The sequence below is a fragment of the Aplysia californica genome, unplaced genomic scaffold, assembly GCF_000002075.1.
Source record: "Aplysia californica isolate F4 #8 unplaced genomic scaffold, AplCal3.0 scaffold00552, whole genome shotgun sequence".
Lineage (NCBI taxonomy): Eukaryota > Metazoa > Mollusca > Gastropoda > Aplysiida > Aplysiidae > Aplysia > Aplysia californica.
The window spans coordinates 10,703-38,415 of record NW_004797822.1 but is presented as its reverse complement, the minus strand read 5'-3'; the positions used below and the strand labels follow the sequence as shown (position 1 = coordinate 38,415).

General features: G+C 36.8%; 1 protein-coding gene across 2 annotated transcripts; it reads right to left on the bottom strand.

Moving 5' to 3' along the window:
- LOC101852350 (inositol polyphosphate-5-phosphatase A) lies at positions 1-27,713 on the bottom strand (the record flags this gene model as incomplete). Of its 2 annotated transcripts, none has more annotated exon segments than XM_013087161.2 (13): positions 1-9,744; positions 14,405-15,390; positions 18,393-18,455; positions 19,235-19,346; positions 20,192-20,265; positions 21,364-21,441; positions 21,755-21,844; positions 23,487-23,571; positions 24,219-24,274; positions 25,396-25,459; positions 25,960-26,012; positions 26,390-26,461; positions 27,682-27,713. In XM_013087161.2, coding segments are annotated over 12 exon segments (1,724 nt in total), but the record flags the coding sequence as incomplete, so codon positions are not given.

Below are 27,713 nucleotides of genomic sequence, written 5' to 3'. Positions count from 1 at the left end.
TTTTTTGCACTGCATCAGTTTCCCCTAAACTACCAAAAAAATAGAAATTTCAGATGAGAGTAAGCATTTCAACATTATGGCAGTCGAATAGGCTTGAAACAAATAAAAACAACAGTCAGTTCAAAGGGACAAGATATAAGATAACAGACCCCATCAACCACAAACACCCAATTCATGTTCACTAAAATCAAATCAAATAAGAATAAGACAGCGCACATTCTCTTGAACCATGATGACCCTCCAAATATATGATAAAACGAGCATTTGATCTAGAGCTATGGAGCTCACCAATAGCCCATTTAGAATCACGCTGGGATACATAGTGAATGGCCTTAGTTCTAATCTTCAATGGGACTTCGATAGAGTTGGGGACTTTTTAAGCCTTTCCACCAATTTGGATTGGTCAAATCAAAGAGATGAATGGTAAATTTGATAGTCCCATCTGTGTTGAAAGCGGCATTTAACCAATACAATTTTACAATGTTTTCTTGAAGAAAGTTGTTTTGACAAAATAATACTTACATTCCTCACAAACAAAATATTCTGTGTCCAAATACTGACAGCATAAAGTTCAAAAGATGCCCAATGTAAGGGTGCGAACAAGTTAAACTAAATTTTCCAAAACCTTATATTTCAAAGTTCCAGGAAGAAAAGAAATTGGATTGAACAACCTCTTCCAAAGACTAAAAGAGAAGTTTGAGGAACTGATATAAACCAATATTCCTACCTCACTTGGATTTTTGGACAATAAAATGGCATCACAACAAAACTTGAACAAAAAGAGCTCCCACAACATCATGCAACCAACCGGAGGTTTTGAACTGTTGCTCCATAAACTTGTACAAATTCTTCGAAATTCAGCAGGCCTTTTCATTCTAGTTTTAGTAAGAGTTTTACAAACCACACCAGACTACCCGCTAACAACCCACAAGCAGAGGACACTACAGGGGCTCTCTGATGTCGAGCAAACAGCAAACCAACTAATAAAAAAAAGAGCTGGAGAAGGAAAGAAAAATGGTAGAATTTCCAGACTGCAACATGTAACCAATTCATCCTTTCGGCATTCAGCAGGCACAAGGCAGACAGAAGATGTGAAAACAAAAACAAAACCTCTTTTTTTGGTTGTGTCATACATGCATTGTCAAAACCACACTGGAAACAGACACACACACACACACACACACACAGAGGAAGGGAGAGGGAGAGAGAGAGAGAGAGATAGGGGGGTTTTGCCAAGTTTCAACAACATTAAAAAATTTAATATAATAGAACAATATATAACTCGCCAGTAATACGAGTGAGTTTTCCAAAGATCACATACACAGTCAGGATCAGGCTCAACAAAGGGGAAGTAATACCTGGGTCGTACTCACTATTTTTGCATTAAATTATTCTGAACATTTGACCATGGTAGTTGGCTTTCCTTCTACATCCAGAATTTCAAGTCATAGGGGCCCGTCCGAAAAGGTAGAGGGAAGGGTATGACGCTTGCTTTAAGTTGAAAGTCATTGCATATGCGGATTAAATCAATCTCACTGCAACAACCAACAGTTCTAAAAAAATAAGACTCCACAATGTCTGAATCCTGACTAGTTAACTAGTACTTCACTTACTGCATGTTGAAACCCCTCCAGCATATTAGAAATGCACTCCGCATTATACGCCCAGTCTGCGAAAATAGGCAGCAAAGGAGGAAAAGTATACCCCCTGTATTATACAATAGAAGGTCATGTTACAGGTCAGAATATTGATGGATTATTTATGAATGATTTTGATTTTTTAAATTTTTTATTTGAGGCCACGTTACTTGTGATATAACTAAAAACTGAAATAGGAGGAATAAAAATGATCAAATCAAAAATAAAGAAAGCTTTGGCAGGGCTTGGGGCATCTTTCTATAGAGCACTGTTTCTCTCTGTAAACTGTAACAGGTTCAGTCCTACATATCTCTTAGTCATGTACACAATCCATCCCAGGTCTAGGCCTATTTCTGTGCTATTGCACTGGTTCATGCTTACCACCATCCTCTTCCATCACTACTCAAGCTATCAGTATCGCTGTCACAGGATATCCCTGCAAAATCATCATCTAGGTCACCGTCATCTGATTTGAACCCTTCAAATTTCTACGGGTTTTAAGGCAAAAACATGACAGCCCTGACAGCGGATCGGCCATTCTTGACACTGAAATTATCTTGACCAGGGTCAACTGAAAACACCAGGTGTCTTGTGTATTCACTGGCCAAATAGAAAGTATTTCCATTGTTCAGCAGAAGTCCCTTGGTCAATTTAGCTGTTGTAAAGTTTTCACTATGGAATCTGTACATAATGGTTGATAATGACACCATTTCCAGAGTACAAAACTACTCTGCCATAAAATCAGCTTGAGCAGCCCAGTTACAATTGGAAGGGTGAAAAATCAGCCATCATGTGAGAAATAAGTTTAATACTCAACAAATCAGAAAACACTGAATATAATAACCATTGCTAACCTGAGATGTAAAAAATACAAATGGGCATGGGGCTAATGAAACTGAAAAATTTATTTTAAAATTTAAAATGTGAGACTTGACATGGCCAATACTCTGAAACAATGTCAGTCATGCGACTTAAGAACATTAGAATCTTACCTGGTACAATGTCTTCAGACACATACAATGCAACACAAGAACAAATAGGTGAAGTGTTTTTGAGTTTAGCCTTGGGACACACTGCAAACAAACATCAAAGTAGTACTGGTGTGTGGGGTGTATATGATGAGCAAAACCAATTTACTGAAGCTGTACAAGAATATGTCGCTAGAAATTTTCTCATAATAATGACCAGCCCTTCATAGTGGGCCTATAGCCCACTCATTCATCCTGTGACTAATCAAATTAAAGCCAGCAACTAACATTTAAGGAGCAAAACTGCATACCACAGTGAGATGTGGAGAAAAATTTCCATTTCTTGATCCGTCTTCATTCAAAACAAACTATTACTTGTTTAGAAAACAAAAATGTTGAGGGCTTGCAAAATTTGATATTAAGGATATGGACAGCTTGTGATCCTGTGACTGGCATGAGACAGTCTCTAGCAACATAATTGAAGGGCAGGGTGCAGGCTGATACCATTTACGCACTTGTGAAACCAGCAGTCAATCATTGAACTTTTAGACCCCTAGTATAGGAAAAACCTAATGGATTTATAGAATCATGTATTATGCGAAGAAAGAGGCTTGAGATTCTACATAGCAGACTACAACCAGTCTGCTGTAATAAATCCAACACGTGACTATGCACATGGCCAGTGTGTCTATGTACAAAATGGAAGTCCATAAGATGGCCATTGTATAGGGCTATGGTGACATGTAGCCGCATCAGTCCCTGCAGCCTATAGAGACACGTATTCATGACATTTATGTACATTGATCAGTGTAGTTGAACATTTGAACAGTTTTCTACACACAAGTTATTTCAGGTTGCATGCTTTCATGGGTAAATTCAAGTAGGCCTACCTGAAAGTTTGCATATAATTTTGTTTGGATTCAAGAGCAGAGCACGACTACTTACACATCAGGATGATAGATCAAAAAGAAGCAGTCCTATCCAGCCTCACAGTAGCTTGAATGACAGAGAAGGAAAAGGTTGAAAAGTCAACTATGAGATGAAAAGTTGTGGACAAACAAGACTTCCGACTTCCATGTCCATCCTTACACAATCTACACAGCAAGAGAAGTAACCATCTGACTTTGTACTTGAGCCAAAGAGCACAACACAGCCCACATTCAAGAGACAGAAGTTCATCAGTTGGACAAAAATAGAGACAAATTTAAAACAACTAGTTTGAAAAGAATCACACTCAAAGGGTCATCACGTAGGAATTTGAGAACACTCTATATACATATTTCAAAATGTCCCTGTTTTGTGGAAAAAAAACCCACTTGTTCCAATATACCCTATAGTATAAATAAGAACATAACAGACAGGCAGTCACAAAAGTCCTAAGCCTATTAGATCTGAAGTCAATGCATCGGTAATGGGTACGAATACAATGCTTCAGCACTAACAGAAACAAAAAGTTCATGTTTCCGTTTTTCTAATTGAGAATACATGGCTCTTAGAGAACAAAGAAAGAAAAGTTTGGGTTTAAACACCAAGCAATCAATTGTTCGAATTTGAAAATCACACAACAATGAAACATCATTCTTATTTAAAGCACTTCTACTTCTGATTTGTATTTATCAAATCAATACTGTACCTTCCTGAACTTAAACTACCATAATACACTTATTCAGCAAAAACCCATTACTATTTACGGTATATTGTCATTTGTTTTACCCACATGGGGAGATAGCACACTTACATGTGTGGAGGGAGAAAACAGAATCCCACTTCTTATACTGGCGCACTGATTTTTTAGAAAACATGAATCAAAACCTCTGTATATCGTTAATAACTCATGAAACTTCCATGGTGTACTTGTAACACTTACAAACAAAACTCAGATTTTTTTGAAAAGTAGAAACCAAACATTACACTTTTGTCACTATCCTCAACAGTCACCACCATGACTGCGACAATGCGCTGAAGGTGTAGACGGAATCAACACAATGACTACAAGAGCATATGTTATTTTTTCAAAGCCATTCAACTATCAGACCATCCTTTTAAAAAACCACAAACAAGGTATGAGACTTTGTAAGCATTAATATGTATGATAAAAAGAATTATGTCAATACAATATCAGTCACTTAATCATTGTAAAAAAAACTAAAATATATAACTAAAAGAAACCAAGACAGGATAGCAAAGATGTAGAGCTGCTGACCAGAAATGTCAACCATCACTGGCATTCGCATGAATGTATGTTAACCCCTTCGTGACACAGGGTCATTTTGTGCTCTCCAGGGGCAAAGAGCAGCGCTAGATTTAGGGGTCAGTTGCCTATAATTAGACCCTGTTAGTTTAACTACTATCTCTAAAAGGCTAAGATTTCTTTCAATGGGAAAAAATATCGCTGAATAGGAATCTGCGATTAGCTTCACTAAATTCATGTACTACAAGAGGTATGCAGAATACAACCTATAACGAACAGCATTCGTCATCATGGTTCTCCAGCTTCACTAAGCATGACGAACGCCATACGTCACAGCAGCGTCTTAGCTCCTTCGCCGTATATGACTAACGGTGTACGTCACAAAGGTCAGGAAGGGGTTAATGTAAGCAGTAACTTTACTAACCCACCATTGCCTACCAAATTTCTGTAAGCATAAATGAAGCATTATGAAATATTTTTGTCCGTTCCTTTAACTTGAGCCATGTAACAACCCCATACTGCCCACTTTAGGCAATAGCTGTGTCAGGATACTTGAATACCAGTACAGATATCTGAGACATAGGTCAGGAAAATCGATGAAAAAATGGTTAACATGCAAGATTATTAGTGGTAAATACTTAGATCAATCAAAAAGAATGGTACAAATACATAATAAATGTGCCCCCTGTCGCAAAAACTATGCAACTAAAGAACACAACTGACGTTTCGCAGACATTACTTTCTATGATGTGAATGTTTACAATCAACTAGAGATACAAGTAAAAGCATCCGGACCTATTTTAATCAGGTCATAATCACAACAATGTGCATTTCACAGTATAACTAAAATGCATACACATATTTATATATTTATATAAAAAAACATTCTTTAAAAAAGTAAAAAGGCTATAACTTTGTCATATTGCACTTGCCAAGTGAACATGTCTGTACTAATACAATGTGTGGAGTAAACACATGAAAACACTGTTTTCATCTCAGACATGATAAAACCCAGAACCATCAATAAACAAACAGCGTACACACAAGAAAACACTTGCACGGAAATGGCGGAGGAGGAGAGGTAAGCAAGACAAAAAAAGACATAACAAACAAGAAAAAAACACTTCAGGCCACACAAAGCTAACACTGCAAAGTCATCCAAAAATCAGAAAATTTGGTTGACATGGCTAGCTTGAAAAACAGTTTTGACTTTTGACTCTCATCTCGTGAAGCATAATGGAAGAAACTGGTTAAAGTTACTTTCCTGTTCCCCACACACAGACAAATCACTCATGAAAATCTGGTAATTAATTTCTTCTACTTCCAATTCCTCACAATCAAGGAAGCAAAACGCTCCGGCTTTTGAAAAGAAGTCCATATTCATTCCTGCTCCACTTTTAACATAACTAGTTTTTCCTAAATTTCAAAAGAGGCAATAAAAGTCAGTCTCATTTTGAAAGATAGAGCTGACAAACTCTATAATTAAGTCATCTTGTAAAGGAGTAAGTTTGAAAACTTGTCCCTATTTTTATAATACTATTGTTCTTGCAAGAGGTTCTTAGAAGTGTAAATTAAGGAGCTTATCATCTTTACTCAGTTGGCCTTTAATAAAAATCAGTTCCTACAAAACTGCAAGCTCTCATTCCAAACTCTCTTTCAGTCAAATGTCAAGTAGTACTGGGAAAGGAAACAAACACATACAATGCAATTTCTAAAAAAGAGTTATAGGCCCTATTTCACATTCCTCAGCTCAAATCTCACCATTCTTAAAGCTATATCCTTGAACAAAGGTGACAATGATTGTAAATGTTTATTAATGCCCCCATTCAAACAGTTTAGATAATTTAGGATGTCAGTTGTTTCAGCCTAACAAGGCCAACTGCAGCTGAGCTGGATACTGCATCTTAGCAGAAAGCCAAAGCTGCTTTATAACAACAACAAAATACCATTCGAGAATCAAACTCATGTCCTTTGCACACCACAGCGAAGAGCCTAACCATCAACTCACAAATGTGGGTCAACAAAGGTGAGAATTAGAAAATTTTTTATGGCCGAACAAGGACAAATACTTTCAATGGGACTGAACCATGCTGTGAACTCACACAATATATTGAAGGACAAAATTCATTATTTCCCTTTTAGGTGACTGCATGTTGTTTCTTCTCAGAGCATTCATAGCATTTAACATATCAGTGTAAGCGAAACTGGTTTCCCCACGCAGCTGTATGTTACATACAGTAAAGTACGATACAAGCTCACAGCTCCTTTTAACATTATACATATTAATTACAACAGATAAGCCAATTAGCTAATACATGTCCTGACGTTCAGTACTACAGACAGAAACATGAAACCCATCTTCTGAGTCGACTAACGAGAGTTTGCACCAATCAGAGCAATGTTGAATCCCAAACAGGAGGTATTGAACTTGGAAAGCAGTGACACCGGAGGTACAGCCTTTTCAAAAACTGTACAATACACACTTTTTAGGGTAATGTTATTGTCTTTTATTGTCATTCCTGTCTTTCACAAAAATTCCCACCAGTCTGAATCTAAATGGGATATTCCTAAACATGACTCACCCAGAAGAGGTGTTCAAATGCAGGTCTAAAAAGTACTCACATGTAAAGTAGACGACCAGTAGAGGCCAAGAGAAAATGATTCATAATCTAACACAGACTGACACACTAGCAGACTGACACAAGAGCAGACTGACACATGGGCAGGCTGACACTTAAGTAGTATGCCAGAAGTCCAAGTGAAACAGGGCAGTAGACTTAAAATAGTTCAAATCTGGTGAACACAAAAAAAATCTGTACTGAAGCAGAACTTATTCTGCTTTAACCAAATGATGCTCCTCCTCCTTTTAAAAGTTAGCAATATTTCCTCCAAGCTTGCAAACAATGTTTCAGTATGTAATTATGGACGGAGGGGTTTTTCTGATGTAAATTTTCTAAACTTTGTTAGTTCGGCCCACATCAAACATCTGCAAAATGTTTAATTATCAGATTATCTGTCCACTAGAATGAACAAAATCAAAGTAGCTGCCTGAATGTACCTCAGAAATCTCATGGGTTCACATTTGTTTTGATGCTGTCTCACAAGATAGAAAGGAAAGCACTATAAATTTCACAGTGTGTATATGAAACATTCCCAACCCTTACTTTTTCATACTTTCAACTTGCCATCTCTCATCACCAAAAACTATTAATGTGAAAGCTTAATCAGGAATTGCAAAGCATCGACAGGACGTTAACACAAGTACAGAAGAAAAGTAAAAAGCTATCAGTAGCAACATTCAACGTGAGACATAACACTAGCAACAAGACACACTAAACAAAAGGCTCACATATCACTGGGTCTCCAAAATCAGTCATCAGACAGCAATTAAGCAGCAGTCGAAAATATCTCCACTCTTCACAAACTGTTTGTAAATAATATATGTACAAGCAAGTATAATGAGTTTTATTTGAGTATAAATCGAAATAACTATCTCGAAATGCTCTTGAGCAATAAAAAATAAAAGTTTACGTCACGACCCAGCATGGGCAAACACAATACTACCCTTGCTGTCTCTACTATTTTTTTCTGTTTATTCAGAAAATTTGGTACGAGACAGGATTTCAACAAGTCAACTGTTCAAAACGCTTCCTCGGTCAACATCTATACACGCATTCTTTCAACAAAAAGATGAATTTGACTTCTTTTATATGCTTCATTACTTACATTTTACAAAATTCAAATGCAAACAGTTCCAGGCAGTGGCATTACAACAAGTCTTTTTTTTGTCACTATAACAAGAATAAGATTACATTAACAGGTTTAAATAATTGAAGAAATGGAGCCACTTTGCTGCTTAAGACCACTGAAACTAAATTGTAAAATTTATAGTTTATTTCCAAGACAGGGTCCTACATTCCAAGCATAGACCTACAGCTAATACTCAATTTAGAATAATTTAATCCCCTTGAAGACTTAATACTCTTTCCAAGGGCACTAAGTGATAGAGCTATTTATAAAATTACCCTCCTCTCACCAACTCCATTTTTTTTTTTAAAACTTGGAATCATGGCACACTCAATTAACAAATCACACTGGGAGATTTAGCTTTGGTTTGCAAAAAAAAGTTAGGCTTTATTGGTTCACAACTGCGCCCCAAAAGACAAGATCTTTATTTTTAATAACTATAGAGCTTTTCTACTACAATAATCTTCACATAAAACTAGAAAAGGAAAGCCTGCGTTGGGACATACTTATGTCATATTATTCTTCTCAGGTGAAAACTGTGACTTATAGTCAAGCACTGACCCAAATACTGAGCTGCACAAGGCAGTGAGGGTACATACGGAAAAAAATGGGCTTGAAGAGAAATTAGATTAAACATAAAAACAATGATCACTAAAATTTTCCCATCAATCCCACATTTTCAATGCGCATATATTGGCAAAGGATGATTCGCAACAATCAACTGAAGTCATCATTTTCTGTCATGAAATGTTAAAAGATTATACTAGTAGAAATACTCCCGAATTCTCATCAAACAAGCATTCATACAACATGCATTGAAGAATTGAGTCTTTGTTTTGAAATAACATATATTCGCAAATTAAATCATTGTATAATATATCTTTTTCTCATAAATAAAACAAAATGCACAAGGATCAGAACTGAATGATCACAATTTCATGAAAAGGAAATAACAAAACAAAAAAAAAGAAAAGAGAAAAAACAGCACGTGGTGGAGATGGGCAGGGTCTGCAGTGGATAAATAGCAGGGGACTTGTGGGCTGTCATACTGACGTCTCTCTGAACACTCTGGTGGAGCTCTCGCCTTGTCGGATGTGGATGTAGCGTGTGGTGTCCACTTCAGAAATTTTCACTTGAGTGCTAGGAATGATGATATCACTGGTACCTGGAAGCGCAGACAACTCAGCTTTTGGAGTAGGGGCTGGAAGAGAAATGATAATGAAAGAGTAAAACAATGGGAATGCAAAGCATTGTAAACGTATTTGGCTGTGTTTTAAAATAAGTTCAAATGTAAGTGCTCCCATTACACAACAAATGCAAACACTATGATTTCATTTGGGCATCATGGTTTAGAATACAAACCCCATCTTTGATTATTGTTATATACCTATCTTCACTATATTATCAGTGCAAACATAATCTCCACTTCAACGAATCTCAACAAGAAAGCAAAAGCAAGTCAGCACCGCGTACCGAAATGACAATGTAATGATTTAACTAAACAGAAGAAAAAAAGAAACCTGTTTGCAGTGAGGAACAAATCTTGCTCCAACTGTGCTTCTTCCCTCAGAAATCAATTATTTTTCAAACTAACTAAACTGTAATGATCACTAAAGCAGACACAATCAACTCACAAACATGTTTAAACTATCCTATAAAATGCGCCAATGGACCACAACCACATGATTATCAAATTGTCAAGGGAAACCCTCCTTCACACAAAAATGTAACGATAAGTGGCCATTTGATAGATGGTCCTAAAACGAATTTTTTTCTTCAACTATAAAAAAGCAATCCTTTCTGCATAAAGGCCTAAAACTGGGTACTTTTGTCAGGAAAGAAAAACAGTTCCTGAAACAAATTGTTGGGTATCATGTCTTTTAAAGCAAAGACAAGATTTTTCAAATGTTCACTTGTAATCAAGAATTTATTAAATGGAAAACACATTCTAATTTTATAATCTTTATTTACTTTTCATAAGCACTAAGGAAACATTATCTTCAGTCACCATTTGTGCATGCAAGAAAGACCACGACCTCTTCTAAATGGCACATTTGAAACGTGTAAGACTGTCCCCCAGAAATGAATAGAGAAGTATGAAAAGATGTGCTCTTAATAAAAGCAAACAGTGTCAAGTCTGTCCAGCCATAAACACTTACTGCAAATAAGAAAAAAGTACCTCTACAATACTCAACTAGCCAAAACAAATGTGGATGGAATATGACCCGATTCACTTTACAAAAAGGAAACAACAACAACAGGTAAACAACTTCGACAGATGCTAATCAACAAAGAAACCCCGATGATTCAGATGAAAAGCTAACACATCTGAAGTGACCCAGAAAACGGTAGACAAAACTATTGAAAAGTAGAGCAAAGCCAAGAAAAAATTATCAATACATTGGTATACACAGTAATGTTGTTTGCAATATCATGGAGAGAGGGAGAGTAGAGACAACCTTGTTGTAACGCTGCATCTTCAATAACATAAGAACAAGATGTTACCATATCCACTTTGATATTGTACAACTTTCAATATAACCCCCTCATTCAGACTCAATGCCTCTAGAGCATATAAACCTGGAGAAGTAAGGGCAAAATTTCAAAACACCCAGACTGATAAGGCAAGAAATCATTTAATGTACTTCAAACTCGACAGGCCACTGAACAAAACAAAAAAATAGGCATACAACTGGAGAAAGCAGTTGGCTGTATCAAAACAGGACACCGTGTATCATATTTGAACATGCAATATGAAGCAGCTATCAGAGAAAATGCTTTAAAACACAAAGTGGTACAATGTTTTGAGAGGTACCACACGAAAACAGCAATCTGTCAAAGACAGACTTAGGTTGTCAATCAACATCAATTTCGATTCCCACAAACAGAAAATTATGACAGACTTGTAAACGCAATGGAAAACAAAACAGTACACGCTGAGTGAGGACTTCAAGAGCAATATTTCAGCTTTTACTAGCAAAGTCAAACCCACAGTGAGCAATAGGACAAGTAAGCATCGCTTTCACTTCATATTGTTTTTACAAGCAACAGTCTGGTACATTTAAACCTGATCCAAAAGCTTCCCTGCAAAAAACATTATAGGCTTATTGCAGGAGGCGACATAAAAAGGTCACTGTTAAGCCACTTCTTATCTTGATATTAATTAACAAACTAGAAACCTAGCCACAAACAAGTCTTTGAAAAACATCTGGAGAAGTCACACTAGACAAGTCATTCTGTGAGTTTAACTCAAAGAAACAGGCAAAGTCTTAAAATACTTTCTGACCCCAAAACCCAGTTCATGCCTCTAAGAAGAAAAAGAGAGCAGTCAAGGAACAGAGCCTACCAAGAAGCCTTACAGAAAAAGCTTCCCACTAATGTCTGTCAATGAGCGCTTTCAAAACTCCACTTTTCATTGAAGCTTTACATAAGCAGTATTTCACTATTTTAAAAAGCCGCGAAAATAATAGAGCTGTGAAATTAAGATTATTCTACAATTTAAAATACTGGTCTAGGCCAAGATATATAAGTTTTAATATCTTTTTTAAAAGGAGGGAAAAAACTTCTTTCCCATTTCAAAAAGGAAAAAGTTTTAAAAGATTTCACAAAACTTTGGGAGATAGCAGCCAGGACTACATAAATTGGAGCATGCAAAGAACGAAGAACAAAAAAGAACCAAATATTGAACAGATAAAAAAGCAAACATATGAAAGCTGCCAAGGAAGGAGATAACTGACATAAAATGTGACAGTCAAAACATTCTGGGCACGGGTGAATGGAGGAAATGAGAGTACATAAAAAATAAAAAACAAACAAACAAAAAACCACCATGCATTGAAATGATAACAAACAGAAAACAGCACATTCTTTTACAGTACGCAGACACCAAAGTATCACAAAATGATCTTCAAAAATCTGAAACAGGATGAAAAGGAGGAAGACTGAAATTGATTGGGAAGGGGGGAAAAAAGGCTAAATACACAACAAACAAAAAAACCAATCTAATATTTTATATTAGAAGAGAAATGCTGATATGTTACAGATGTAAGTCTAAAATGACAGCACAGAAAAAAAAAACTTCCAAGTTAAATCAAATAACCTTTTTTTAAAAACAACTGGATAACAGCTTAAGTCTGAGTTTGTAGGGAAAAAAATTTCATGAATATTTAACACTGAAGAGATAAAAGAAAATGAAACAGCAAGGCAGTATAAACAAAAGCATACTCAGCCTTCCAAGAAGCATATGATCACTTAAATGTACACAAGTATAAATCCTGCCCATTTCAAGAAGCATATGGGTGAACCTCGACAGAAATTACTCATATAAATGGCATATCTAACCTTGACCAGGGCTTTTTGTTCCCCATTATGAAATGAATCAGATACTTTATTTCTAAATTATTCTTTTGGGAAGAAAATAATAACTGCCCTTGGCCTTCAAAACCTTCAACTTTGTGAAGATGATACACATCAGCAGTTAAAAACAATTCATCAAAGCCTATTACTGGTAATGATACGATCAAAGAAGACACCATGATGCCTGGCTGCCTTCAAGGCAACACTCAGAAGACAGTGTTTGCTCATTGTACAGATTGACAAATGTTCTGCATCTCCTTGGAGGGGGGGGGGGGCTGAGACAGTAAATTTAAGTGAATACATTGGCTAAGAGTGTTATAGTAAAGTCATAGGGGACCCAAGACTATACTATAAACTATTACTGTCACCAACACAATGCACCTTTAGAATCTGTCCGCAAAGCTTCCAAGGAAAAACAAAAGGCAATTTGGCAAACTGAACACTGAATATTCATTTGTTTCTCTGATACACCAAAGGCTTCATAATAATGACAGGACACCTACCTCTCCACTTGAAAAATAAATTCTTAAACACCACTACCAATGATTTTCATAAGAAGAAAGGAAAAAATCGTTAATCATTAAGTCATTATAATTATTCTAAACTGATGGTAAGCAGCTTTTCTTTTTATAAAAATGTACCAAACCTAAATATTTCAAAGGCTATGATAAAGAAGTGACTTTTCTTTAAGAAATGAAAAATTCCACAGCACATCAGTAATTGATTTTAAAAATGTTCACTTTGCACTTCGAAGTCAACTACAAATATACAAGTATGCAAAAATGTCCATCTATTTCCTTCTCAAAACATTTGTGTTTCATTTTTTGTGAGCTACAACTGATTGTGTGTGAGAACACCAACCCTTGAGTGTGAGTGTGAATGTAAGTGTAATTCGTACTACATCTCACGTGTGTGCCCATCAAGGAATTTGACATACTATGCCAACAAGGGCACAGGCTAAGAATCCTGTCCACAGCACATATCTTAAAAGCGACAGTGGGTGGCAGCAGGTCTGTCTGTCACCATGGTAGCTTGACCAAACTTTCGGTTAGTAAGAACACTTTACCAAAAAGACATTTGTTATCTCTATGTGAGAACGAGGTACTTTGACTACACTGAAGTTAAAGCTCCAAGTCATTGAAAACCTTTTAGAAGCAGCTGTATACATCAGATATACCTCTTGTTATAGGACTATGAAGAAAGATTACACTGAAAATATATTATTTATGACAAGGATGTTACTAGAATGATGTTGTCTGTTGTGGCAACAATTTCTTTTTAAGTTGCAAAAGGTTTTTCTGCAAACGGCTTTAGTTCATAAATTAGTTATCCGAGTATTGCTAAAAAAAAGCTTGTTAGTCATTATGAAATGACAAGAATTACTCCCTATATGAAAAATAAAATATGCCGATGTCTGCAGCTGAAGCCAGGTAATGAAGATATGAGAGAAAAAAAAAATGGGGGCTGATATGAGATGAAGTAAATAAAGAAACTGAAAAACTTACACAACAGAACAACAGCGAAAATTGTAGGGAAGAGTCAGGATTTATAGCACAACACAGCGACAACACCCAGCAGAAGATGCCGAAGCCTCAGTGTCAGCCTTCTCACTGGCCTTGTGGGCTGGGGCTGGGCCAGGCTGGCTGTTTGACACAGGGGTGCAGGGGCGAGGTGGGGGACAGTCCACATGCACTTCACCACTATGCTCAGCAAGCAAAACAACATCCAGGGGCTTCTCGCCAACATCTCCACAATCAACTTGCTCTCCTGGCTTGAGGCTCAATCCCCCTGCCCCACTACTTTGCTCAGCTGCAAAACTTCCAGGGGACTTCATCTCTAAGGTTATGCCCGAGTCACTTGTAATGGTGCTCTCTCCCTGACCATCTGACAGTTTGGAGAAGGAACTATTTTGATTATTGTTGGCCTCCGTGGGGAAGAAATTTTCCTTCCCAGAGACAGAATTCTTAAGCTTTTCTTCCTCATTGCCCAACAGACAACCTGTACTGACATTTTCAGTCTTTGAGTCACCTTGAGAGTAGTCTGGACGTACATCTCCACCTTCTTCAGAAGGATAATCCTCTGAGGAAGAGCTGTGATGGCGACTGCGAGGCCGCCCTGGCCATTTGAGGAGAACCTTCTCCATCCTACAAACTTTTCTAGCTACGTCTTGAAACGACGGTTTCCTAACAACACCAGGACCAGAAGCTGATGCATCCCCCTCCAAGCTCCTTTTATTCTTAATGCTAGCCCTAAACTCAGGGATTAGGTCATTTTCTTTTTCGAACACAGCGTAATCATGTATGTTAAGCCTGGAAAGGTCAAGATTGACTCTGTTTAAATCAAGGCCACCCACGGGTTCACCATTAATAGACAGAGTGCGAGTGCGTTTTCGCTCAAGCACAGGAAGAGAGTTGATTGTTGGAGACTCTGGCGCCACTGATGACAGCCTGTTACCTTTTCCAGGTTTCATGTGAACAGCAAGATAAACCGGCTGGAAAAGAAATAAAAATTAAAAGCAAATAAATGGGAGAAAGCAAAATAAACTGTAAAGTTCATTTTAAAAAAGACACACTTTATGATACTCTACAACTGACGACCAGAGAAACTGAATGAGGGCTTGCTCACCACACCTGTATCTATTAAAAAAATTTTGATTCAGAGATCAAGACGCTACAAACCTCTTTTCCAGTTTAAATAGTGTTCATTGTTCTTAAAACAAATAACAAGGGAAAAAATGATACCTTAAGACGAGCAACACTAAAGAGCACAAAAACAATCAGTAATATAATAAATAAATAATCTGAATGCTTTAATATGCTATAGTACGTGGACATTTCCCATTGCTTAATAAAATGCCCACCGTTTGTAATTAGCTACAATGTGTAAGAAAAAAGAACACCATATTTACACATAAACCAACTTCCGGAAATTATGAACATTATCTTATACCTTCAACAATCTATTAATAATGTGAGGTTGTTTAAGAACAATGGTTCAGGAAATTTCCGCCGACTTCATCTAGAAAATGTGTCTGCATAGAGCGTACATGTTTGAGTTACATTCTCGAGATAAAGTAGAAGTGAGGAAATAATAAAAGAGAAACACAAAAACAAAGCAAAACAAAAGATGAAACAACAAACATTTTATTAAATAAGATAAAAATGAAATGAAAAAACAACAGGATAAATTTGTAGAAAAGAGAAGTACATTGATACAAGAACTGTCAATCAGTGAAGGGAAAGAGTAAGAGAGACAGATGATAAAAAGGGAGAGAAAAAAGTGGGACCAACTGGTGGTGCCGTCCAACCACACAGACAAAGAAAGAATTCACAGTCCATACAAAAGATATCTTTACAGTTATGTTCATAAATTGAACAAACTTCATTGAAAAACCTGAAAGCCTCACAGCAAATACACAATATCCAACTGACAGATATTACCTATCAATATATTTATTGCATATACCATGAATTCTCGCCCGATTCTGTCACCTTTAGTTAGCGTGACTCAGCAGCCCGCCGGAGCTTCCCGGCTCAGGGTCACGCGGTTAATGAACCCTGAAGCGAATTTGCCGCTGTCGGTTAAGAAGTTCGCCTTTTTGTCCACGTTTGAAACGATATAACTTCTTCCCCATTCCATACAGCAAACCATTACGCGTAAGTTCTAAAAGCTCAATGTCTTTAGATTTATTCTGCGTTGGAACGGTTAATTTCTGTGCCTTAGTTGTTCTAGATATGTGTTTGTAGAGTACCCAATATGTCCTATTTTAGTTAAATACTTATGAATAGTTATTCTTTATTTTAAAAAGGCACGACAGATCTCTCCAAAATCTGTGTTAAACTGACTACAAATATCATGTCTTTTACCATGAGAAATCTTAAATCTGCGGGAGTAGTAATAGTCAAGTTATAAGAGAAGAAAGATGCACATCTGCATATTTTAACTAAAGACACTCAGCGTTAGCTCTTGTTCTACCAAAAAACAAGAGAAAGTAACTCTATGTTTGTTCATGAATCATGCTGTGTCTGTGGCAGCCTGCATACATCTAAGAAAGATATATTATAAGATTCTTTTTAAACACAAAAGTGTGTTTAATAAATGGGAAGAGATGAACTTCTTGTATGGAATAAAAATAATGACAGCTAACATTCACTCTCAGCTTTTGTGTCGGACAAAGGCGCAGACACTTATGAATGTAAAGAAATCAAAACATTGTCAGTTATTGAAAATGGTTATAGAAACGCAAATAACAGCTGGAAAAGCCTGGTTCAGTGTCACTGGAAAGCTAGAAATTATTCTAATAATACAATCACGAGAAGTCATCCCTGTTATTCAGTCAACTTTCAAAACCTAGATCTAGCATTTTAAGAAAAATAAGGAATAATTTATGTATCTGATAGCCTATTGTTCGTGTATTACATTGTTGTAGATGTATTCTGGCACTAAAATCGGTTTGCACATTTTTTCACAGAGAGACATCAGGGTAATTTTGATAAACTTTAGAGAAAACATGCCAATATTCCTAATTATATAAGACACATAAAGTTGTATTTGGAGGAATTACTTCATAGCGAATAGTGTGCCAGATGGATAAAGTTGCAAAATTACAGCTTCCTATTATACACGCAGGTACCAACTTTTCTGAGCATCTGCACCAATGCTATGTCGTTCATGTTCCAAAAGTTTGACAGTTTTTGTCATGCTTTTTATTTTATATTGATTTTTTTTTCATTCACACCTGTACAAAAAATTTTACAATTTAGCATTGCCGACTTCAGCGCGTCTAACGAAATAACCAGACAAGTTACAATGTCTGTTGTTTTTTGGGTCTCAAGAGCAGAAATGAGTGCTTTGGGTGCATTAAATGATAATTACCATAAATACAAGGATACACCTAAAACTGTACGTTGGAAAGTACCAAAAATGAAGTCAGCCCAGAGTGGCGACAGGGAGCTGACCCCCGTGACCCTGACGTGATAAAGCGCTCGGCGGGGACACCCAATAAAACTAAAATTTCACTGCCGGTGCACCGTGATACAAGTACTACTGTAGCATATTTAACAGTCGAGAAAACTGGATACAAGTTTCAGCATATCTTGACAAAACCAAATGTAAGCTACAAAGTGTCACATATCTCAAATAAGAAGGAAATTATGAGATGGACTTTTTTTTCCCTCAGTCATTTCGAAGTCCAGAGGTTATAACTTCCAGCTGTTTTTGAGCTGCAGTTTATGTTAAAACAGAAGAAAAACAATAACATTATGTCAGGACCATATTCAGACAATACTCATATTGAAAAGAAATAGAAGGAGCAGACTACACCTATCCACCACCTGGGATTTTATGGCTGTGGAGCAAGTTCAACAGTCAAAACATTCAACACTTCTTCTAGAGAAAAAAACCCAATGAAAATAACAATTACAGGAAAACATAATTTCCACCATAAAGAAGTAGTTGAGTTTACCCTACAGACAAATAATGTAGTTCTCTCACCTTATGATCCCCCATGCAAACGTCTTTGCCTATCAAATCATAGGCTGCTGCATTAGTGGCATCCTGTAACAAGAAAAGCAAATACAACTGACAATGCAAAATAGTAATTCTTCAGCAGCAGACATACTTTATCTCATGAATAGCTTATAGTATAATCACAGATGAAAGTTGACTCGAAAATCTAAAAAAAAACAACAACAACAAAAAACCACATCAAGAGTAAAAGAAAACGAAAAATTCCATAGAAAAGTTGAAACACGGATCAACTTTTTCATGCAAGTGTGACATCTGATCATCTTCTTACCTTAGAAAAATAACCAACGAATTATGGACGCTAATCGCTGACGGTAAGAAGCCTCACCTTTTCCCCACGGGACGTCGATCGGCGACGATGTGATATAGCAGGTATCGCATCTGTATCCTGGCCCATGAGGGTAAGTGTTGCGTGCTCAGGGTGGATAGTATTAAATCTCACATTCAAAGCAAAACTAATTTGTAAATGGCTGCCTCCTATTGGGATTGCTTTGAAAGTGCATTTTTGGTTTGAAATTTTGTGAAAACTGATTATGAAACGAGCGATTGATGAACTGAGCACTTCGAGGTTCTTCACAGTTCAACAGGAGATGCATACTTTGGCTGATTCAGACTCTTCACCAAAAACATTTTGAGGTGTAATTAATTGCGGTTCACACTGAATGTTGCAACCCTAAGCAAGATGAAGTCTGAAAAAGAGCCATCCAGAATTCCCTTTTTTCTCTCCTTTCTTTGGTTGTTCCCCACCTTCAAGATTTCAGCCTCAGTGACCTTGGTGAGAACTCTTGGTTTCAGTTTCCAGTACAGACCTGATTGAGTATATCCTTGACAGAATGTGTCAGCAAAACTCGGTCACACCATGAGGGAACTCTCGTTTTCATGTAGGATATGCCATCAGCAACATCTTCACAGAAAGGGTAGCTGAAAGAAGGATAAATTTACAAATGGTAAATTTAACAAAAGCACTTACAGCAGGACATATAGAGACAAGAAGAGCTGAACATTTACAGCACAGTTATTGTGAAAAACATATTTTAGTCATATAACCACAAAACTGTTACTCTTTATAGAAAAATAATGCTCTCAAGTCAAAACAATGTTAGCTCCCTAGCTCACCGCCCCCCCCCCCCCCCCCCCCCCCCAATCCCCTCCGCACAAACACCTATTCCAATTAGAAAAAAAAAATCTTTAATAAAAAAAATTAACAAAACTGCACATCTAAATTAGTTGCCACAACATGTATCTACTTCTATAAGGAAAAAAAGTCTCTCTCTCTCTCTCCTCTCAGTCTGTCTGTCTGTCTGTCTATCTGTCTGTCTCTCTCCATTTGTGTCTCCTGGGGTGTAACATTTAAGATGCTTCACCATCCCACAAAGAAGATGCGAGTTCCATTCCTGCAAGGGGACAGTCTTTCATTCAGGATCTCCAACTGTTTGCCAAGACGTTGAAAATCTCAACTGGGCTTGGCCCTCACAGGCAGCCCACCCACTAAATGATCTAAATTGTGTGAGTGTGTGTGTGTGTGTGTGGGGGGGGGGGGGGGGCCTTAAGACATCTAAAATCACAATTCATCTCTCTCTCTCTCTCTCTCTCTCTCTCTCTCTCTCTCTCTCTCTCTCTCTCTCTCTCTCTCTCTCTCTCTCCCTCTTTCTCTCTCCCTCTCATACTCTCTCATTTTCTCTCGCTCTTTCACTCTTGTTCTCTCTTCCTCCCTTCCTCTCTTTCTCTTGCAAAATATACAATTATAGATCAGGACACGTTTCTACCTTGGGGAGAATGAAATATCAAACTCAAAGAGTCGATCTCTGAAGGAGGAGAATTCTGTATCAAACTGATGCAACTGAAACAGAACAAAACCCAGAAATGTCCAAATCAAAAAGCTCTCTTCACTGAACTATTTTCAAACACACTGTTAAAAAAGAAGAGCACCACAATACTAAATTCGATCCACTACGAAGAAGTTCACCTGAAAATGCAGTCTTTCCAAAAAACAATAAAATAGGAATACAGCCAGGTTCATGAACTATGCGAGTGGTATTTATGTACTAGCCCACTATCATCCTTTCACAGCAATTACTAAAATGAGCCTCTTGCCAGGGGAAAATACAAGCAATTACTTTGAGCTCTACACCGCACTGGGCTGTGTGTAAAAGCCCTGCCTGGACACAGCCTGCACAGCTCTACCTGCCACATTCATGAACTGGGGCACTTAGCTGGCTACAGGTCATTCACAAAATGGAAAGCAAATGTACAATTGTCTGCAGTGACTGCAGTGAACAACATTCCACCCTCAGGGCTTAACAGACTGGTCATTTGGTTTGGCGGTGTTCTAGTACTGATCAATATTCTCTTTTCAAAAAGAATATTGAGGCATCACATGTTATTCTATATTTATCTGCAACTGGCTCTCAATCAATTCAAACTACTCAAAAGTTAAACTCCCTGTGATTTTGCAGAGACCAAACTTGAGACTTCTATATTTAAAAGTAAGTGTCAAAACCTTTAGATGAATAAAGTTGTTTTTTTAAGGAAGTAACAATCTACCAGATGCAGATAGGCAGGTCCACAGAGGAGTGAGTTAGAACCGACAAAAGATGTCACCCTTACATCAGACACATTTTGGCATGTGAGTGGCACCCCAATAGCGGAGACAATGAGTAGTCCCCTGTTGGAGGTTTGAGGATAATTCCTATCCCTGTAACTTGTGATTGACGGGAGTAAGAAAACAAATTTAGTTTTTTACAATTGACTCCGAAGAATTCAACACCTGAAAAAGCAACAAGCAATATAATGCACCATACAAAGAATGAAACTGACTGTTTCTACTACAACAAGTTTGAAGTAAGAACAAAATAATAAAGATAAATATTATCTTTCACTGACAAAATATTTTGGTCCTCAATCGCCAATCTGAACTTCAAAGGTTAATAAAGCATACCCATTTGTTCATGTTGGCAAACAGATCTGTGTGCTTTTCGTAGTAGTCAAAACTCTTGCTTCCAATAGTCAGAACAATCTAGAGATAAAAAAAGAAAGCATTAGTCCCATTTTTGTCACCACAATAACAATGTAGGTTCAATTTTCTAAATCAAGACAACAAAATAAAACAACAGTTCACTCAATAACAACCACAGATTAAAATGTTGCAGCCTGAGAAGAAGTTTGCCTTGACCCAATCTTTCAAGCCTCCCTTACTTAGATAACAAAAATTAAAGCCTTGTCTCTTAAGTTACGACTCTCAAAAATGCTGGTTCATAAAAATAAAAAGCCCATTAATTTACTTTTTAAAAAATCAGGTTTACAGTACCGTGACAACTTATTTTTCTCACCTTTCCATTTCCTTCCTCTGTGTACTCAATTTTGTTCACCTGGTCCTTTTTACCCTTTGTCTGGCACGCCACTAACTTTCTTGTCAGTTCCTGTTTTGGAGAGTATCACAAAATAACAAAATTATACTGTGCAAGTCATAACTCTGACAAAACAAATATCATTGGCCAGCTGTAATAAGCCCGAAATAAAGTGAAATTTTGAATTTTTTAAAATTGCACTTTCTTAATCTGTTGTATTGGTTGCAAGAACTCGAGAAATATTTTGTCAAAATTCAAATTTTATATAAATTTTAAAAAGCAAAAAGGAGATACACAATATGGCTACAATGGCTAAAAGAAAGAAACAGCTCTCCTGAAAAATTTAGCTTTTCATGCTTAGAACATTTGAACTGCTTGCCGAAAATATGTGCCCCTTTAAGTCTTAATGTCTAAGATTAGTATGCCCTGACTCTCTTTTAAAAAACCTGAAACATGTTGATATAAAATATTACAAAAATATCACATAATGTGGAGCTGGAATTTACTGTGACTCGGCACAATGGAGACCACAATTTAGAAGAACAGCTAAACACAACAGCACCACAGAAGAAGTCCCAGACCACACACCACAAGTGATCTAACTGAAACTATCTTGACATTTAAACTGAACTTCAGCTTCCATCACAAAAAAGATAAGCTCAAGTGATATGTAGAGATCATCAAAAATTATCTTAAGGAATGAAATAACATAAGTACATGTACTAGGCATGATCAGTTAACTTGCAACTTGATTTACTTTCTCTTCAACAAGAAACTGGAATGATTCCCAAACAAAAACTAAGGAAACAACCAGTGCTCAGAACTTTTATTTTCTGCCATATTTCTTTAAACCACTATTTCTCATCCCATTAAAGCATTCATAAATTTGTTCTTAATTCGCACCCTTCTAGTTGGAAAGTCATTGGTCAATTAGTCCCCATGCAGCCATATTGTATACAACATACATAAATTAAAAAGACCTGGCAGACGTGTAAGCAAAACAGTTTTGAACACCTTGCTCTCTTTTTGCAGATGTATGTGCAACTTTATCAGGTACATAACCTTCTTCATCTGGAATGCCTTTAAATAGCAGGTATAGAAAAAAACCCACTGGCAGTATACCAAAAAGAAAGACCTGAATTGGCAGCTAAAAGAAAGAAAAAAAACACCCTGACCTGTCACCAGGGTGCTTGGCAGTTTTTGTCTTCGTGTTGTAAATTATCAAATCAATGATTTAAGCAAATATGCTTATGGGAAATCTCACAGTATACAAAAGAAGCATATGGGCTGCTGGCGGGTGCTTTGGTATGGCTTACTCCTTCTTTCCAATCAAACATGAATCACCCTTATCTCTCTTCTTCCTTATATTTGTATGTTACTGTCTACTAACACCTCTAATTTAAAAAACTCTAAAAATAGGTCTCTAATAAGTAGATGATCAATATAAAATGGAAAAAAAATACCAGAGAAGAACCGCTCTTTCGTGTTTGAGAGGGGGGGTTTCACTGATGGCTAAGACATGAGAGCAAATTACTGGCTGTTTCCTTTGAAATTACGATGGACATCATTACAAGAAAAGAATATAGTTGAAACAAAATCCTGATCAACAAATTTTTCATTTGATTTTTAAAAATTTGGTATTGTTCAAGAGCACCTTAAGAAGTGAATACAAATCGAACTTTAAAACTGAAAAAGTTGTTGGTCTTGAACTCACCTTAATAAGAATATTGGAGTCCAAACGAAAGTTGAAATCTCCAAATATGAACAATGGAACTTTGCTGTATTTATCATTTTCAAACCTGGGGTGAAAAAAGCATGTCCTTTAATATTTCAAATAAAAGTTATAAGCAATTAGAGCTGCACAGCCCCAAAGAGTTTAGAATGATTTTATACCTTACCAAAATTTTGCCTTAAAGACAGAAAAATATATTGAATTCTAATTTATATATGTTGAATTAATTATATCCTTAGACATAAGAAGGCAAAGTGGAAGATTATAAGAATTCCTTTTTTCTTGGTTTGGTGAAGTAAGCTAAATAGGTGAAAGACACACAACCCATGTCTATTATCCAAAATATCCACCAATCATGTCTGTATAAAATCAAGATCAAGTCAAGTACATCAGCATGAGAAAAATAGTCATACTTCTACGCTTTAAAAAAAAAAACCCTTACATTCGTATTAAGGAACAAACCAATGAGCAAAAATAATATATAATACTCTATCTTTACTTTACAGAGAAGAGTACATGATTCTGCACAAGAGCAAAATCACATGATTCTACACGATTTTGAAAGAACAAAACAAAACACAAAAACTGCAAATAGTAATACAATACTTATCACAATGTTTCATAACAAAACTAGTAAAATAAATGACGGTATCATGTTTCCCTTTACAAATTTCTCTCATACTATAAGACAGAGCAAACTGATTACTTCAATACCTTTGTAATGTATGTAATAAAGCTCTTTGTCGGTTTCCTGAATACACCGAAGGGCTCTGGAAATAAACAAAAGAAACAACATGATTTCAACAACAGAGAAAGTTATAATGCTCTATCCTTTTTCTTCTTTTTGTGTGACAATAAAATGAATCAGATACTGTGTGCCCCCAACCACACAGTAACTGCCTCCTTTTTCTTCAGGGAAACTGTATTCGGGGGCTCTTGTGGCCTAGAGGTTAAGCCTCTCATTCAATAGGTCCCGGGTTCGAATTCGGATAGCAATGGAAAATTATCTTCTCTAAAAATGTTCTCCTTTCACATCCTTTCCTGCTCTCTAACAATGTCCTGTCGTCTCCTTTTGCCTTCACTTTCCGCTCGCAACTGCATAAGGTCATATGAGCGCCAAGGGGTGGATGTCAACAGAGAAGTCCATATAGGGATTCAGACTTACTCTGCTCACCTCTCTAGCTTCAACAGTACAAAGTCTTCTTTGACTATCAAGGCACCCCGGAAATAACAGGTTACAAGAGAGTGACAAACATACAAAAAGAAGTGGAGGAAAATTGACGATAGTAAGGATTAGGAAAGAAAAAGCAGCAGTTCCCTGTACGCAGTTCAGGCACAGTTATGAGCATGACACAGATCAATCAGCCCATTTACAATTCTAGTAAGCATAAGAACATGTTAATGTCCCCCCTTTGGGAATGGCCTAAAGACACTTCAGTCAGTAGCACCGCCCCGGAGGGCTAAATGAACTTCATTGAGTCGATGACATTAACATATACAATAAATCAAATACTGTACCCTATATCATACTATTTCATCTGATAACGCAGAGCCTAAATGCACCACACAAATTATATACAAGACTTTTGTTATGATTTCTGAGACTTTGTCAAAAAATCAGCATTATAAACTGTCATCGAAAATCCAAGGGCAGATACAGGATAACGAGCACACTGCACGTAAAGTCATTAAACATACACGGTCCAAAAAGACAGAAAAAAGTACTTTTAGAAGTTGAGGTAAAAATAATAAAAACATCTTCAGGAGCTTCTCAGAGAAAAAGGCAATAAAAGCAGTACTTTGTAATGATAATCAAAAGAAAAATTCTGAGGAACTTATTAGAATTCGGAATGATGTTAATTCTGGAAAAGACACAAAATCCACAACTTACAGACTCCATTGCAACAATGTTGGAGGCATCATGGAAAAGATGAATGTTTACAAGGTCAAATATACTGGAAAAAAGAGAAAAAAACAGAAAGGAAATTAAAAAATCAAGACATAAACAATTAAACCTTACAAGTACTTTCACAATTAAACAATATAAATGGATAAAAGTCAATATACGAGTACAATATACAGTTGTCTGACACTAACTCCTCCCCCCCCCCACCCCAGGCAACAATATAAATTTTTTTTAAATTAAAAAGTCACAAATCTAACTTCAAATGACACTGAAGATACACGAGCACAAGTTCCAACCTCAGCTGCCTTTTGCCTTCATAAAGAGGTAATAACCATTTATTTTTTTTGCTACTACTTACATCGTGATTGATAAGAGTAAAATGAGCATTGCATAAGCTTGACTCGTTTACAGGAATGTTGTATTATAATATCGTTCTCACAGAAGTAGACATTTGAAAGGAAAATTTTTTCAAATTCATTTCCATACGAACAGCAACACTGAACAACTTAGATGTATAATTAGAACATGACAAGAAGTAAATCACAGTACCAGTTATTAATGCTCCATCGGGTTCTTAGGAAGCCTTTGCGTGACCATTTGAACTGAAATAAAGGAGAAAAATAAAGAAACAATACTTACAATTTTCATAAATACCCATTATATTTATTTTACACAGACTTTACTTTTTAACAAAATTATTTTTAAAATGGCAATAAAAACAACCACAAAATAAACTCCACTGAAATTCGTCAAATATTGTCCAAATAACTCTAGATCTAGGTTAATTTTTTTTTTTTTTAAACAGTACAATCCTAAGGTGATCACATATATATCAGCTGATTAATGTAAAATTTTGCCATGTGACATTTTGAAAAGTGATGTATGATAGAGTCTTACACTGAACAGTCAATGAGACCTTAAGTCCTAATGCTTAGTCATAGTCATACATATATAACTGAGAAAATTCAATCAGGCATACCTCTGGGAAGAAATACTGTGGAAACTTTGCTTTTTCTTTGATTGGAACATTTTCAATATTTCCTGAGAGCACCTGCAACCGAAATTCAGAGAACATTTATTGAGGGTGGGTCATAAACAATGGTGGTATTAAATAATCCTGTTCACTGAAAAGTGAAGCAAAATGTTCCAACAAAACAAAGAAAAAAGAATGACAATATCCGCCATTGCCACCAGAAGGATTTCCCTCTCTGCTTAAAAGGGAAGTGGACAGTAGTTTTCCCAAAACCAATATTAGTGAAAATATAAATAAGTACACAGACACTAAAACGGCCATTAACAGCAAGAAAAAAACAAGACCAATGACTGAAACTAAAAACAACCAGAGTTTAAGATGATAGCATTTCAGAGGTGCTCATCATTACATTCAGGAATTAAACCCCACGAAAAATATTTGAGTCATCCATTTCTGATCATGTGCTGCACACCGCACTGAGAGAGAAGGGAGCATATCACAGAATAACTATATCTTAGTCTAAATATCATGACATGACCTATTTGACATTTTTTTTAAACTTCCATTGTTATTGTGCATGTCTCCACTACTCCCCCATTTACCATTCCCTCCCTTCACCCTTTCCCAACTATCACCCCCCCCCCCCTCCAAAAAAACAACAACAAACAAAAGAAAAAACCATCCAGACAACAACAACATTGCACATACGTATATTTGCACACACACATACACACACAATCTCATATACAAATGCACTCTCATTTACATCCACTTACACACACATACTCACTCACACTCTCTCTCACACACACACAAACATACACGCTCACACACAGCGACAAGTCGTTACAGACACAACTCCCCCCCCCCCCCACACACACACACACACATACGTGTCCTTACACACACATAAAATAGTACACGCATTAACATGCATGCTCACTCACTCACTCACATACACACACACACACACACACACACACACACACACACACACACAAACACTCACACACAAACAAATAAATCAAGCAGTCACCGTCTAAACGGAAAGAGGGCGCAACCACTCCACCATTACTAAAAAGCCACTTTTAGAAGACAGAGACCCTTTTGTAGGTACAGTCGATACAGGCAAGCTGCTCCCTCCCTCCGTTCCCCGTTTTCCCAGGAGGATTATCTGGTTCTTTGCCCTCATCAAGGCGCTGGTACAGGCGGCTTGCAACATAAACACAGACACCTCCCTTATGCGAACATTAACTCTCAAAAGGTCTTGCTCTTACCAAGTCCCCGGAGAAGCTTACCTCTCTGCCTTCTACCTCCACAAACTTGCAAT